At 36.2% G+C, this 17,274-nt stretch overlaps 1 protein-coding gene across 3 annotated transcripts in view; it reads left to right on the top strand.

The window, feature by feature from the left end:
- Nucleotides 1-17,274, top strand: part of LOC115222316 (E3 ubiquitin-protein ligase RNF13) — a 111,476-nt gene that overhangs the window by 48,487 nt on the left and 45,715 nt on the right. For all 3 annotated transcript variants that reach the window (XM_029792499.2, XM_029792498.2, XM_036511117.1), the window contains exon 3: nt 9,903-10,022. In XM_029792499.2, coding sequence (XP_029648359.1) covers nt 9,927-10,022 — 96 coding nt within the window. In that variant the 5' untranslated portion in view covers nt 9,903-9,926. The remainder of the gene's footprint in view (nt 1-9,902; nt 10,023-17,274) is intronic.

Genomic DNA, 17,274 nt, shown 5'->3' with positions numbered 1-17,274 from the left:
CAGATATAAAAATGCTTGAGACAGACCAGGTCATATGTTTCAAAGGTATCCTTCTGACTCTATCAGGAGTTGAGGTCCCAAGTTAAGGTGTGTGAATGTTAACATAATGCAGTGAGCATAATGAATAATCTAATTAGAAATACTTATGCAGTGAGGTAGATACAACATTGGTTTAATGATTAATATTACTTCAATCATTTCAGCCATATCAGAGATAACATTGCATATATTTTCGTGGTATGGTATCAAACCTCCTCAATAAAGATAGACTTCACTATATTTGCTGAGATGCTGATGAATCACAATAAAGTACATCTATGATTCTCTCATCACTGTTTTAACAAGTACAGTGAAGTCAAGTCTGTTTCACTGATGAGAGCTAATAAGATTGAAACATGCCTACAGTTGTCCTTTCGTTCTCACACAAGGTTGTTTTGTCTAAATTCAGCTGCAGCATAACCATATTTACGGCACAGTTTATCTATGGCTGTACTTGTTTTATCAATCCCAGTGAAATAAAGGAAAGCAATGTAGACCTCAATTGGAATTTGAACTCACAATTGAAAAAAAAAACCCAAATTTAATTCTATCAACACCCAGCCCGCAGTAGTACTAGCCGCAGCAATAGCTGCTACTGCTGTTTTGGCTATTTTAACTATCCTTGAAATAATTTTTCACACTCTATCTGCACTAGCAAGACTATTGTTAATTGGGGAAAAAAAAAAAAATAATAATTAAAAAAAAAGTTACATTTATGTTAATTTTTCTGACTATTATTTTTAGTTGCTTAGCTTGGTTGTCTCTTTGGCTTTGTGTATGTTTGTTAGTTCGTACAAATACCACAAGTGACTCTTGCCTTTATTTATTTAATTTTTTTTTTCTCTCTCGATCTGCTGTCCTTGGCTACAAAGCGCAAGAATGGTCATGAGTCTTTTACTGCTGCTAAAACAGTTTCAAGAACTACAAATAGTAGTAGTAGCAGCAGCAGTAGTCCAGCTACTGACAGATAACTGTTATTGATTCTTTCCCAACTGACTTTATTTAACATGACTGCAGTATTGTTCTGTCAGTTTTTTCCCTGTCCACATTTATTATAGACACAAACACTGACATATTCCAGACACATGTAGTCTTTGTGACCCTGTTTAGGAGTTGAAGGGGTCTGTTTGTTTCTGATTTTATTTAAGCAACAACTATTGGTATATTTTAAATAACTGTCAAAAGGGGACATTTCTTTCTAGTTCCTTTTGTTTTGTTTTTTTATGAATGTTTTTTTTTTACTTTTACTTGTTTCAGTTATTGCTTCTGACCGTGGCCATGCTGGGGTACTGCATTCAAGGGCTTTAGTCCAGCAAATCGACCTCGGTACTTATGTCTTAAATCTGATACTTATTCTGTGGGTCTCTTTTGATGAACTGTTAAGTTATGGTGGCGTAAACAAACACCAGTTGTCAAGAGCCGTGATCAACAATGACACGCGCATGCACACACACACACACACACACACTATCTCTCTCTCTCGCTCAGACATGCGCACACACGGCATTGGTTATCTTGGATCTTTAAAAGAAAACACTTGCCCAAGGTGTTGCACAATGGGACTGGAATTGAAACCACATGGTTTGCAAAGCAAGCTTCTTAACAATGTGGCCATGCCTGTCTATTTATATTTTCTTTTTTTTTTATACCAACCTGCCAGGAACCACACTTGGTTCTGTGATCCAAATTCCCTGTATTAAAGTGAGGTAAATTAAAACCTTCCATTAAAATTCTGTATTTATGTTCCAAACACCACTCTAATTATGACATGGTTATTTTAAGAAATTCTTCATTATTTTCAAAAGTAACTGGAAGAAAGGTTGTGTACTTTAACATAAATACGGTGACAAGAAGATTTGGCACCATTCACTCGTGTTTATAGGAAATGAAATCTGATTTAATACAGAGCTATGTGATTTACTATCGACAGAACAGATTTAGAGAAATCCTTAAAAGCAGTTGGTGCTGTGCGGACCACTTAAAGTGGATAAAATTCATGGAAGAAGGAAACCCAGGAAGACCTGGGAAAAAGTACTGAAGGCCAATCTTGGGTCATTGAGTTTTATGAAGGAGATGACAGAGGACCAAGATGTCTGGCGCCTTGTACTCAAGATGACTCGTCCACCACAGCAGAATTGTTAATGCTCCCTTCCTGTGCTTATGCCACATGAAAATTACCTATGCCAGTGCCACATAAAAAGCCTTTGTGCCACTGCCATGTAAAATGCACTCATGCTGGCACCATGTTAAAAGCACCTTTACTGTGCCATGTAAAATGCACTCAGCCTGCTCTGTAAAGTGGTTGGCATTGGGAAGGGCATCTGCTCAAACTGTCCAACCCATACCAGTATGGAAAATGGATGTTAAATAATGAACTCTTCCTCCTCCTATGCATGTCTGTTGCTATCAACCTAATGACTGGAACGCTTCATAAAGCTCCCACCTATTTATTTCTCTCTCCAGTTGCAAGTCATCAGAAATTTTCAACAATTTAAACTTTAAATGCAGACATGACTCTGTGGTTAAGAAATATGCTTTGCAACAATGGGATTCAGGTTCAATTTCACTGTACCTTGGACAAATTTTCTGTCATAGCCTTAGCTTGACCAAAGATTTGAGTGAAACTGTGAAAACCTAATCATTATGCTATGCTATGTGTGTGTGTGGTGTGTGTGTGTGTGCTTAGAATACAAATGTAGAAGCATTGAGAAATATATGATTAAGTCTTTATTAATGATGTATTTTGAAATGAATTCAGCTACAAACAGTAACCTATAATATATATGTCTGTGGCATGTGGTAAAAAGCTTGTTTCCCAACCACATGGTTCTGGGTTCAGTCCCACTGTGTGGCACATTAGGCAAGTGTCTTCTGCTATAGCCTTGTGCCAACCAAAGCCTTGTGAGTGGATTTGGTAGATAGAAAGTGAAAGAAGCCTGTCGTCGCGTCTTGTCCCTACCTTTGAAACGCAGAGTAAATAAAACAGGGGACAACTGATAAAGGGATTGGTCTTTACGTTGCCTGTCTCATTTCTCTATTTGTTTCTTTCGTTGTTCAAAAAAAGTTCCTTTTCTATGTTTTTGTTTTTTATGTTCTCATTTTGTTCACGGTTTTTGATGTCTTGTACCCATATATGCATGTATATATACACATGTATGTATGTATGCATATATTTATATATTATTTATATTATTATATGTTTGTGTGTCTTTGTTTGTCCCCCCACCATTGCTTGACAACCAATGTTGGTGTGTTTATGTCCCCATAACTTAGCAGTTCAGCAAAAGAGACCAATAGACTAAGTACTAGGCTTACAAAGAATAAATCCTGGGGTTGATTCATTTGACTGAAAGGCAGTGCTCCAGCATGGCAGCTGTCAAACGACTGAGATGAGTGAAAGAAAAAAGGTAAAAAAAGGAATACACACACTCAGACACATGTATACCAGGCTGGGGGTTGGAATATTGTAAATTTGAGCAAAAAGTAAATTGTGATGTTTAGTTGTGTGCATTTGTGTTGTAATATTCCTTCAAGCTGGCAGAAATGTTAGAATGCTGGGCAATATGCTTAATGATATTTCGTCTGTCTTTACGTTCTGGGTTCAAATTCTGCCGAGCTCGAATTTGACTTTCATCCTTTTGGGGTCGATAAATTAAGTAACAGTTTCATTACTGGGGTCGATCTAACCAACTGGGCCCCCTCACCAAAGATTTAGAGCTTTGTGTCTAGACTAGAAATGAATATTCCTTGTGACCAGATTGACTTTCACTTCATTTCTTCTGAGGTTAATAGAATAATTTCCAGACAATGCCTTGGGCTAAATCAATATAATCATTAAAACTGATCATAGCTGTAGTCCAGTGATTGAAACCAGGAAACAAATAAAGGAAATAACCATGACAATTTCTTCCTTTTTTCGGAAGTGGGCTTTAAGAATTCTTTTGGTACCACTGGCCTGGTTGACAGACATATCAAAGAAATATACCTCATTTTATTCCACAGAATTTGTGGTTTTGAATGGGAATTTCAGAACAGGAAAGCTATGATAGATGAATTTAAATAATTTTTCGATTGATCCTTCCATCCCCTTTGGTCATGAATGACCATGAAATTGTCCCTAAAAAGTTAACCTCTGAAGCACAAGTCTGGGCATGGTTGTTTATGGAAGACCAGTAGTCACCCATGAATACCTGCACCCACTTCTCCACGCCGCTGATATTATCCAAGGGAAAGGCAAAGGCCGATACAGCTTGACACCAGTGACTTTGCAACTCATTTCTACAGCTGAGTGAACTGGAGCAATTTGAAATTAAGATCCGGGACTCAAATTCACAACCTCATGGTTGTGAGCCCCATGTTCTCACCACTGAGTCATGTACCTTGGATATGGCCAGTTTAAATGCTAAAGGGATAAATCTTGTGCTTTTGTCCTTTATCCCTTTGCCTGTCCAAAGTATTTTTATAAGTTTGTCCTAAACATCCCTGCTTGTTTTCAAACCTTTAGCTAGCCCTTGTTTCATATGTTCTGAGCAATATAAATCTTTCTTTTCACACAGGTCCTAAGTTTCTCTGATGGTTAAAATAAAATTAGGAATGCATAGTGTATATAATACATGGGCACCAAGGAAATATACAGTTCACAGGACAGGTGAAGGGTTAATGTCTTTAGTTTTTATCGTACATTCCTGTTTCTGTGCTCAATTGATGTAACAAGCATTTACAGATTTGATTTTATATATGTATATATATATATATTCACTTGTCATTGCCTCACTGTTCTCTTCTAACCTCCTTACAACATGTTATTGGATTGTCCTGTCTGACAGACGTACTCTTACTTGCAGCCACTTCCTTTTGTTATTTCTGTGCCAAGTAATCACAGAAGCTATTAAGTGTGTTTGTAGGTCAGCTTTGATTGAATTGTCTTGTTCTGGTATGTAGGTAGTTGACTGTGGAACAACTACATTTGATCCCATAGATCTGTTGCTTAAGATTACTATTTCTCCGCTTAGACACCATATTGTAGTAGTGTAGCAGTCTGTTCAGCCTTTTATTTTTTCTTCTTATTTCTCTCTCTCTCTTTTCTTGTGTCTTGTGCTTGGAAGTTCTGGTGGTGGCCAGAGTAGACTCGATCCACTGCACTTGTCTTTAGATGTTCCCCTGTTGTTTATCAAGTAAACCTATAATCAAAGATTTTTCCACCCGTGATCACTTTTTCACGATTACATTATGTAATGTTTTTTTCCTTTTTTTTTATGAGATGGTATGGTGTAATTGGTGAAGGCACGTGACCTAGTGGTTTTGGTGTTGCAGTCATGATCATAAGATTGTAGTTTCAATTACTAGACTGACTGGCACAGTTTGTCATTGAACAAATGCTTCATTTCATGTTACTCTAGTCCACTCATCTGTAAACTGGTTCCAGTAGTAGCTGTGAAGTTAACTCTGCGACAGACTAGCATCCCATCCAGTGGTGGGTATTGTGTTCTCAATCACTTAAGAGCCATAGAAATCTGGTTAAGCTCTGGCCTAGTGGATCCTGGGACTTATGACAGACGTAAAAAGTTAAGTGATTGTGTAATTTAAGGGAAGTTGGCTGCTATTTCTAACAAAGCCTGTGACCACTTACAAGTATTGACAGTGAAGGTGATACACCAGTAATTGTCAGGATGAGAGCAGTTGTTGTCCCGTTTCTGGAATACGTCAGGCAGTTGTGTGTATCCTGAAGATAGAATAAGTACATGTGAAGAAAGAGTGAAGAATTTGGTCAAGATTGGAAACACTTTGGAGCACACTTTTGAAGGTCACAGTAGGAGCACTGTCTCTGGCATCTTCAAGCATGATGGTCTTAAAGTCTTGGAATCTGTGTACATGAAAATAAGACAAGTCAGATCAAGAAGGGTTGAGAGAGAGGGAGAGTGTGTGTGTGTGTATGTTTTGTATTTGCTTGCAGAGTGAACATTGTAACTACACAGACATGTCTGCATCTAAATAGTAATAATAATGGAGAAATTTACCTTCCATTATGTGTCTCTTCTATATTAGCATTGTACAGCTATTCTCCCTGAATAGTTGACATCTACTTTAAAACTGCTCAAGTGGTCTACAAACATCACTGTTTGTTTCACTAATGTTATTTCTATAATATGTATTTGCAAAAAGGTGGTCCTGTCTGAAGATAAACACTTATCTTTACTATTGTAAATTGCTAATTGAATAGTTTTTTTTTATATGTATATTATATGTATTAAATCTATCCATTCATCTCTGTAATTAACTCTCCTTATTCAAAAGTTTTATCTTTGGGACATAAATTGATTGGTTTTTAACTCTTATTCTTAACTCTTTTTGGCACTAATTTTGACATTTAACAATTCAGTTAAATTGGTCTGTGGTTGTTGTTTTTTTAGCAAGTTTTATTACGAAGTGAATGCCACCTTGTACTGGGAGTATGTATGTGGTTCCTTGACCTGCTAGAAACGACATTCTAGTGTGATGAATGTAAGATAATACACCTTGTTGAATTAATTGTTTGAATTCAATGGTTAGGGTTGAATTCAATTTGCAGACAATTTAGATGCTACTGGAAGACTTTAGATGCTGGTCGGAGTGCCGTACACTTTTCTGTAGAAGTTGGATGTAGGGATTTTATTGGCACTAGATTGAGACAGTGGCTGCTATCAGTTGGTGTCTAATTGGCAAGTAAACACCATCTTGAAGGGGATCCAGGCGACCTTTGAAAGGGCGAGCCTTTGGATATGGCTGAAAAGCAATGATGAAATCTGGCCAGAGATGATGATGATCCTGAAATGGACTGGAGGTTAAATATTAATGAGTTTATACAGTAGGTAGTGTATTGTGCCAGTGAGGGGCCCCAGTGTGCTGTAAAGCCATCAAGAGGAAACCCCTGAAAATAGTGTACATTCTCTTCTGATGACCCCTGGATCCAACTGGCATCTAGTATGCAGAGTTTGTGATTGACTGCACTTTCACCTGCAAGCTGTTTCCAAGTTTATGTGGTTGCTTCAGAGAACAAACATCAAATTCGAGTCAATGGCTTGATATATAACACCATGCCTACAAACATTTATATATATATATATAGTTGGCATGGCTGTGTGGCTAAGTAGCTTGCTTCCCAACCATATGGTTTTAAGTTCATTTCCATTGTGTGGCACCTTAGGCTTGTCTTGTTCAGCCCCAGGCAGAGGAAAGCCTTGTGAGTGGATCTGGTCAATGGAAACTCACACATGCACCTGACACATGTATGCATGTAGGTCTGTCTACTCTTTTCTTGACATCACATGATGGTTGTAAGCAAGCTTCATGTAAAGGTGCCCCTGTGGAACCATGTAAAAGTACCTGTGTGATGCTGCGTAAAAACCACCCTTGCAATGCTGCGTAAAAGTGCCCATGTGATTCTACACAAAAGCACTTGTGCTGTGCCACATAAAAACACCCACCACACTCTGTAAAGTGGGGTTGGCATAAGGAAGGACATCCAGCCATAGAAACCATACCAAATCAGACTGCAGTCTGCTGTAGCTTGTCATCTCTGGTCAAACTGTCCAACCCATGCCAGCACGGACAACACACTTTAAATGATGATGATGATGATGTGAAGGCTAAGAGGGGTTGATGACCAAAGTGAAATTTCAACCCAATGAAATTCCCTGCAGATGGTTGGCATTGCTGTACATGACTTGGGCTTACTTTGATTGTTGATATTGTAGTTATTTTGGTGTACGTGAATTAGGTATTAAAAATAGCCATGTTAGAATTTATATCCTGATGTGTGTAGATGTTTTGTTAGTGGTTAGACAAGTATTTGCAGGGGCTGTGTGGTTCGGGGCAAATACTGGACATGAGCTGTGTTCCTCCATGCATGGTTTATACATTGCCCTTTAATTTATTGATTTGTATTCAGTAAGTTGGTTAAATAGGTTAGGAAAAGAACAAAAATATTTTGTTTATTGATTATCATAGGAGGAAGTTAAATACAACAGGAAAAAAGAAGCAAAAAAAAGACAACATTTGTTAAATGATGTATAACCATATTACATATTGAGTAATTTTTATTATAATTTAGATGTTTACTCATTTGAAATATTTCCAGGAAGATAACCTTTATTAACATGAGTCTTATGTCAATAAAATTGGATAAGTTGATTTATTTCCAGCATGTTTGATTGGGACAAATGAAATAAGGGTACTTCATATGTACTTGATTTTAACTGGCTTCAAGGAGAAATTTATTACATATGAAGTTTTGACCTTTGGAGTTTTGCATTCCAGTTTCTTTGACACTAATATGCTCTTTTTTTTTTTTTTTTTTTTTTTAAATATCTGTTTCCTGATTTGTCATATAAGCTTATTCCTCCTCTGCTCCAATTTTGTTAATGTTCTGATGCATCAGAACTATATAATGTTTTATAAAGTAAGCAATCATTTCCTGATACAAACGAAGACCGTAATGTATTGTTTGTACTTGGAATATATAACAGGACCTATTATTGTATTGTGTTTCCTCTGTGTACGAGTTTCATGGACTTACTGTTGTATGATGTTTACATTATTTATATTTGCATTACATTGCTCGCAGGTGCTGGAGCCATGTAAAAAGCAATGTGAAGTGTTTTGTTCAAGAATACTAGGCACCATCCTAGTCTGGGAATCAAAACAACAATCTTGCGATTATGAGTGCAACACCCTTACCATCACGCCAAGTGCCTTTATGATGTCTTGATATTAACCCTATTTTAATACTAACTTTGACCAATATAAAAAAGATATTTGAATTAAATATAAGAAATCGAGAATTTTTAGTTCATGGTAACATTTAAAGAAGCCAGCATTATAAGGCATAATAAAGACAAAAATGTAATAGTCAATGACTAATATTTTTAATATCCTGACAAATATCTAGGACAGACCTGGATGTGTTTTGAGTTTTACTGGAGATTATCATCAAAACACAGGCTTCACTGTATTTGATGACGTAGTGATGAGAGAATTGAAAAATGGACAACAATGTGTATCATCACCTCTTAACCTTTAGCACACTGTAGATGCATAATGTCATCCTATGAGTTTTCTTCCCTAGAGTATCAGGGCAATGGAACAGGAAACAACTCTAGAGAAAAAAATGCAGTGTGCTAAAGGTTAATGCCCATATTCCATGCTGGTATGGGTGGATGGTTTGAGAAGATCCAGCGACCAGTAGGGATGTGCTGAACTCCAGTGTCAACTTTGGCATGGTTTTTTTAGCTGGATGCCCTTCTCAGTGCCAATCACTCTAAAGTCAGTCCTGGGTGCTTTTTTTTTCATACCAACAGTACTACTGAGGTTGCCAAATAAATTGTAAGATAGAAAAAGGGGAAGGAAAAGGAGAAAGCTCCCATTATTAGGTGGTGCTGGTGGGTTGGAGAAGTATTTGAGTGCGGGAGATAACTTTATAGCAGGTGTTGAGAGTCAAAAGCCTTATAAAGGGACATGCAGAGGTGGAGATACATAGTTAGGGGTGGGTGGGTGGAAGTAGCTGGGTAAACAATGAAGATGGTGATGGTGGAGTGCATGAATAAGCATATAGAATTAACATGTTTAGAGACTAAATTACTCAGAGAACTTTAGCTTAGCAAGCATCTTTATAAATGCATCTACTCTTTTATGCACAAATTGAAATACATTTCAAAAGATTTTCTGATATAACATTTTGTAAATTTTGTCTTTTTTTTTTGTTTTGTTTTTCTATTCAAATTATCGACTATTTTGAATTAATCTGACATTTTATATTTTTTATATCCTATTAAGTTAGTATTAATGCTAATAACAATTTTCTTTTTTTTCTTGTTTTTTCTTTCCAGTTACCATTCTACAAATCGTCTACCATGTTGGAATATTATATAGGTCACATCACCTTACTATATGCAGTTTTCATTGTTTGTTTCTTTCACATTACTTTAATTGCTGCCGATGTTGTTGTGGTAAGTGACTGTTTAGTTTATTCGTTCATCTCTCAAAAATATTTTAATGAGATTCTGCCTGTTTATACAATTATTAGAAAATAAATGTTTGAATGTTGGCTTAAATAAGAGTTGCTTTGAAAAAATAATAATTGTTGTGTTCAGGTGCTTTTTCTTTTTTTCACCTAAATTGAATCTAAGTCTTGGAAAAACTGTTTTCTGAAATGGGGAAACTTGGAAGGATTGAGTTATATTAGATTGAGTGATGGTTTTAGTATTTCAAAGATTACTAATTGGGATTAAAAGATAATTATTGGGAGGAATACTAAGTCTGAAAATTACTTTTTAAAGATTTACATTATCACATGAAGTGTCTGGTGGTTGTTTGTAGCGAAAGCATAAACAAAAGTTGAGGTGATCTTTCACCTGTTTTTGTCATTGGACCATGGCTATGCTGGGGCACTGCCTTGAAATTTTTTTTTAAACATTAGCATATAGGTGCAGGAGGGGTTGTGCGGTAAGTACCTTGCTTCCCAAACACATGGTTCCGGGTGGGTTCAGTTCCACTGCATGACATCTTGAGCAAGTGTCTTCTACTATAGCCTCAGGCTGACCAAAGCCTTGTGAGTGGATTTGGTTGACAGAAACTGTAAGAAGTCTGTCGTGTGTGTGTGTGTGTGTGTGTATATATATGTTTGTGTGTCTGTGTTTGTCACCCCCCACTATCACTTGACAAACGCTGTTGGTGTGTTTACATCCCCGTAACATAGCAGTTCAGCAAAAGAGACAGATAGAATAAGTACTGGGCTTAGAAAGGATAAGTCCTTGGGTTGATCTGTTCGACTAAAGGCGGTACTCCAGCATGGCTGAAGTCGAAATGACTGAAACAAGTAAAAGAATATAGAATAGTACTCTGACAAAATATTTGGTCATTTGAGGAGTCCTGAAGTTAAATATCTCACTTTACTCAATATAGTGTCTACAAATATCACCGGCTTTGTTTACAATAAATTGATACTTCATTGATAAATGTGTCTTCTACTTATAACTTTGGGCCTACCAAAGCCTTGTGAGTGGACCTGGTAGTTAGAAACTGAAAGAAGCCCCTTGTGTGTGTGTGTATGTGTGTGTATATGTGTGTTTTGGTGTCTGTGTTTGTTCCTCACCACAACTTCACTACCAGTGTTGGTGTGTTTATATCGCTGTAACATAGCTGTTCGGCAGAAAAATGTATCAGGCTTGTAGGGGGGGGGGCAGTACTTAGGTTGATTAGTTCAACTAAAATTTTTCAAGGTGGTGCCCCAGCATGGCCACAATCTAATGACTGAAGTAAGTAATAGAAATGATAAAATAAAAGATATGAGATTATGTTTTTATTTACTGAATATTATCTTTTTGTTTGTCTCTTTCAAGAGCGACTGTTATCATTTCTGATCCCTTTAATAGACCGACTTCCCTTCCCCTGCTCCTTGTTTACTGGTGTGTGGAAGGGGCTCTTTAATTGTTCTGCCTGATGTTGTGGTTGTTTGTGGTTAATACCAAACATAAGGACGTTGCCTACTCTAGCATGACATTGGTAATGTTTGAAATCATCTGACAGCTGAAGGACATTACAAGTTCAACTGTTGCTAAAAATATTATCACCACCTAATTGACAATGCTAACGAATTTATACATGCCTTATTGTTTCACATAACGATGTAGAGCGGCAGGTTTTGTAATGTCATTGTTTTAAATAATCCTCTGCTTTATAGATGTACCAAATTGTTGTTTCTCCTACTCTGCTTTCATTAAATAGATTTAATTATAATAATCTGATTATCCTGCGTTTGTCTATTGTTTACAACTGTTCAGATGACTTTTTCATACTGTTCCATACATCAAAATTTTACTAAAAGCTGTCAGTATTTAGTTACTTAGCAACAGCAGTGGTAGTAGTAGTGGTAGTATAGTACGATTGTATTTCATTATATTTTATAACACATCTGAACAGAGGTGTTTGTGCTTTGGTACATATTACACACCTTCAAAGAGAATCAGAGTTGGTAAAATACTGGACTAAAGACCACAGAGACCCATTTCTGAAGACATTTAATGATGATTGCATTGGGAATGGTATTGCATACACATTAGATGTTTGCCAACATTTGGGCAACATTGTTTTTGATGACAGCTCTTTGGCTGTAGTTTTCTAAAATTTGGTTTTAGTTTTTGCCTTTTTATGTACAAATGATGACACGGACTAAGTAGTTTCAAGTATATGAAAATATATTAATTGACTTTTGATTAATCTCTTGATGGCAGATGATGAGTCTGTCCTACATGCTCACTAAACATCAAGGCATATAAAACCAAATCAAAACTGTTATTGAAAATTGAGTTTAATCAAGCTTTATTTATTTAATTAGTTGAGTGTTTCCATTCTATCAATATTTTCCCTGATGTGTGTCAGTTTTCCAAGAATGTCCCTATAGTTTTGAGCATACGGTATTTTCTGTTGGTAGTTATTCACTTTGTTCTTGGATGTCTCTAATGAAAGACATTTTATAGCATTGCATCTAAAATCTTGATTAAGCTCAAAGATGAAACACCTTTCTGCCTCTGTGTGTGTGTGTGTGTGATGTTGAACAGCATAACATTTACGTTTCATTCTGTGTGATATGAATTCTTTGATCATTGGTCTGCTTTCCATATTGATTTTTGTTTCCTTCACTTTCTTCTCATTTGTCCTTTTTGTTTTCTCTTTGACATTTCCCTTTTCTTCTTCTACAGCTACTGTTCCTTCTTCTTCATCTTCCTCTTCTACTATTGCTACTACTACTACTACTATTTCTTATTCATGTCCTGTTCCTTCTCCTCTATCTTCTTTCTTCTGTTCTCCTCCTCCCCTTGATTCTTCTATGTCCTTTTCCTACACCCTCCTCCTCCTCCTCTTTCATTTTGTTTATTTTAATCATGATTGAAAGAAGGACATTAAAAACAAAAGAAATTCTACCCCCCACTCCCAGCACTAATTTCTAATGTTGTGAATCTGTTATTTAACTTTGATCGAAGAAGAAATAGTAAATGCTGATTATTGAGGACTAAGTTGACAAAAATTCTGGCTTTCAGACGGAATTGTAGAAAAAGCAATTAAAGAAAGTATTCCAGAACTATTGGAATGCGTCGCAGATGAATTCAGTCTTTGAGGTATTCAAATTGAATACCTTCCGTCACAAATGTAGACATTGATTGAGTAGTTAGACATCTCAAAAGTCTAAGATCTGTGAAGAAATTCATTTAAATAAAATGGGTGGATGTCAGTGAAAATGTTGGGAACCCCTGTTCTAGTCAGAATGACCCTAGGTTGTTTAGTTGAATGGTTATACCCTTATGAATGAATGTCTTGTAAAATACTTATTTCAGCAGGTAATGTTCAAGATTTGCTAAAAAATAGTGACAGGTGGGTAATAATTACAGTCAGTATTGGAAATGTGTGAAAAATTGTTTAAAAATGAAACTTCAGAGAGTTAAATGACCAAAATAGGATTACAGCACTACTCACCTCGTCTGTGCTTGTGCCACATAAAACTCACTAAGTCCACTCTGCTGAGTGGCTGGTGTTCGGAGGGGCATCCAGCTCTAAAAACCTTACCAAAACTGACCTTGCCTGTGCTTGTGCCATGTAAAAAGCACTACTCACCTCACCTGTGCTTGTTCCACGTAAAAAGCACTACTCACCTCACCTGTGCTTGTTCCACGTAAAAAGCACTACTCACTTGACCTGTGCTTGTACTGTGCAAAAAGCACTAAGTCCATCTGCTGACTGGTTAGTGTTAGGAAGGGCATCCAGCTGTAAAAATCCTGTCAAAACAGTCACAGAAGTCTGGTGCAGGCTTTAGCCTGGCTGGCTCTTGTGGTAACGTCCCACCCATGCTAACATGGAGCACAGACATTAAATGATGATGATGAGACATTTTCCTGCTAATATTATAGACAGAAAGCTGGCAGAATGTTTAGTGGCATTTCATCCACCTTTATGCTCCAAGTTCAAATTCCGCCGAGGTTGACTTTGCCTTTCATCCTTTAGAGCCAAAGAAATCAGTATCAGTTAAGTTTGGGGTTGATGAAATTGGCTGGCCCCAAAATTGTTGACATTGTGCCATAATTTGAAAACAGTATTGTATGTAATTTTGATAAACTTATAATAATGTAAAAAATTCTATTTAACATTGGTAAATTACCTCATTTACAAAAAAAAAAAAGACAAAGCACAGACATTTATTGTATAATCTTGTTGGCGTGTATTTCCTATAATTATGTTGAATTCTTCATTCTAATTATGAAGGCATTGAGAATGAATCATCCGATAATTTATTTATTTTTTTAAAAATAATTTTGCATCTTCAAAGAGATGGCACTTGATTTTTATAATATTAAGACTGACATGTTGTTAATTACCAAAAATTAGATATCAGTTTTGATATTTAAAAAATAGGTCTTTGATGTCCCAGCTTCTTGCAGACAGAGTTCTTTTTGTAATAGGCCAAGAGAGTCTGGCAATGTGAAGAACCTTGAGCAGTTCCAACAATTCATATGTTTTAAATTTGTAAAACCTTTAAATGGTACCAATGTGGAAATTCTACCACCATTATATTTCTGTTGATATTTTAAGAGGAACCTCATCTTTGCTGAGGTCATTTGTATAATTATGTGACCTAAGAATCTAAAAGTAGCACTTTAGGACTAATAAGTAGGTCAGAAAAATAACATCCAGTGATAAGTGAAATAGATTTGTTCTGTGAAGTGATCATGATGACAAAATTTTCCGGGCTTATTTTAGCCATTTTTTAAACCATTTTGTTACCATATTTCTGTTGAAATATTCTGCTTTTGTTTCAATTAATTTTGAGGAAAGAAAAAAATAGAGAAGAGAATGTATTAAGGTAACTTGGTAATTATTTAGCTGGAGTATGGAATATGAATTAATCCTTTTAGCATTTAGATTACTCAGACAAATGTAATGCTTATTTATTCATATTGTTTTGAATTAATCATTTATCATCTCATATGAATCTGGTTTGTTTAAATGCTAAAGAATAAACATGGAATTTTGATAGGTTTTAATTTAGAATTTAGACAGTCCCAGGTGGGTTGGTATCAAAAGGGTTAGTTACTTCTGCACCTTATATAAAATATTGTATTCTTGAATGTCATAATGAGCTGGTGTTGAAATGGCACCTGTTAACACTACTTGAATAGATGCAAATGGTGATATTTATATATTGTTTGAGTAACTGTTTTTATAGCTGGATGAGTTTCTAGCTCCTAACACTCAATAATAAAACAAGAATAGAATCTTTTTGGAATTAAGCAAACTGGGGTAAACAGTTCTGTAATTCCCCCAGAGTTACAACTTTTTGGCTATATTAGTAAAGTTCAAGCACATGGTTGGTTTTGGGCTTTTTGACTGGCAGACCAGCAGTGACAAACTTGTGTCTGTTTAAGAATAAGAATTAGACATCATCAAGCTAACTACAGTAGGGTTTGTTGTGCCTGTGCTTTGATATATTGTCTCTTGCTTTGATTCTCTGTAAGTGGCATCGTCCAGTGATCTTCCTCTGTCATCGGTGCCTTTCGTTGTCAGTTTATGACCACTTTCACCAATTATCTGTTGTCCATTCACATTATTTGTTGTTTATCATGGATCAAGCAGACATATGATCAAAAGGTTTTTTAGTGATGACCATACCATTTTTATTGAGACCTAGTGTATCTTGGACTAAATTATCCAGTGTGTTTTGCTTTTTTTTCTTCTCCCTTAAAGATGATAGAGAATGATTTGAAGGAATTTTCACTGTTATTCCTAGGAAGCTGAGCAATTATATAGACGTTTCTTCATATTACATCATGTGTTCTTACGTAGACAGTTGACTCCTTTATACATCAGTGATGTTAACCCTTTTGTTACTGTATTTATTTTGCGATGCTCTGTGTTAATTCTAAATATAACAAAGAACTTAAGTTATCATTCAGCTAGTGTTAAGAACATAAATTCTGACTATGGTTTGGTGGAAGATTTTAATTCAAAACTTATGAAAACAAGACATTTGTACTCAGAGCCAGAGCTGGTTTCAGTCGGAATGGTAACGAAAGGGTTAAGCTGTTTACCTTTGATATGAATTTGGTGATCATCTAATTGATCATACTTATCTAATTTCTCACATGCCTATGAAAATTATACAATTACGAAATAGTCACAATGATCAAATTGCTATTAATAGTGATGAATTCAGTTTCATTGTGACACAGTTGACATTCTAATCAGACAAAACAGATTTCCCATCAGTTTAATTAAAATGACAGAAAACTAGGGTATGTTGGTTTTGCTTGAGGATGGGGAATAAATTTTTCAGGCTGCACCCTTCATTGATGGTGTGACTCGGTGGATTTTCCATTAGCTACTAATGTATCATAAAATATAACTAGAAAGTCTTTGGGGTTTTTTTTTCTAAATAGTTAGGCACAGTTGTAGCTGAGTGGTAAGAAGTTTGCTTCAGAAACTTGGTTCTGGGTTCAATTCCACTGCCTGGCACCTTGCCATAGCTGCAGGTCAACCAAAGCTTTGTGAGTGGATTTGGTAGACAGAAACCGAAAGAAGCCCATCATGTGTACACATGTACGTTTTTGCTTCTGTCTACTTGCCTTGACATTGCATTATAGGTGTAAATGAGTGTCACAGTCATGCAAGCAGTGTCCTTCATTTCCAATTTTCTGTGGAAACATGTTTGGTCACAGGGAAATGTTACCTTACTTGGAAACTGGTGAGTGTTGACAACAGGAAGGACGTCAGGCTGTGTAAAAAGTGTAACTTGATAAATTTCATCTGACCCGTGTGGACTTGGGAAAGTGGACATTAAAACAATGTTGTTGATGATGATGATGATTGAGCTCAAGTACTGTAGAATAAAGTGCTTGTGTCTAAAAGCATAACAAAATGCTGGCAATTGATTTCATCTGATGACTGATAAATAATTCGTTCCATGTCTTTGTTTGGTAATTTCTCCTTGGAACATGAATGACATGTTGACTTTGCAACCCACATAGTAACAGGTTTTCTCTCCAAATAAGAATGAATGCACAGCAGAGGAAACCCTTTCCCTGCATGGAACAATCTATTTCTGGTGCCGTGATGAAATGCACCCTGTACACTCTGTTGTAAACGAGAGGGTTTGTGATAGGAAAGGCATCCAGTGTGTTGAAAACCGAACTGAATTGAAGTGATTGAGGGAGA

The sequence above is a fragment of the Octopus sinensis genome, linkage group LG19, assembly GCF_006345805.1.
Source record: "Octopus sinensis linkage group LG19, ASM634580v1, whole genome shotgun sequence".
Classification (NCBI taxonomy): Eukaryota; Metazoa; Mollusca; class Cephalopoda; order Octopoda; family Octopodidae; genus Octopus; species Octopus sinensis.
This window is presented reverse-complemented; position numbering and strand designations above follow the sequence as displayed.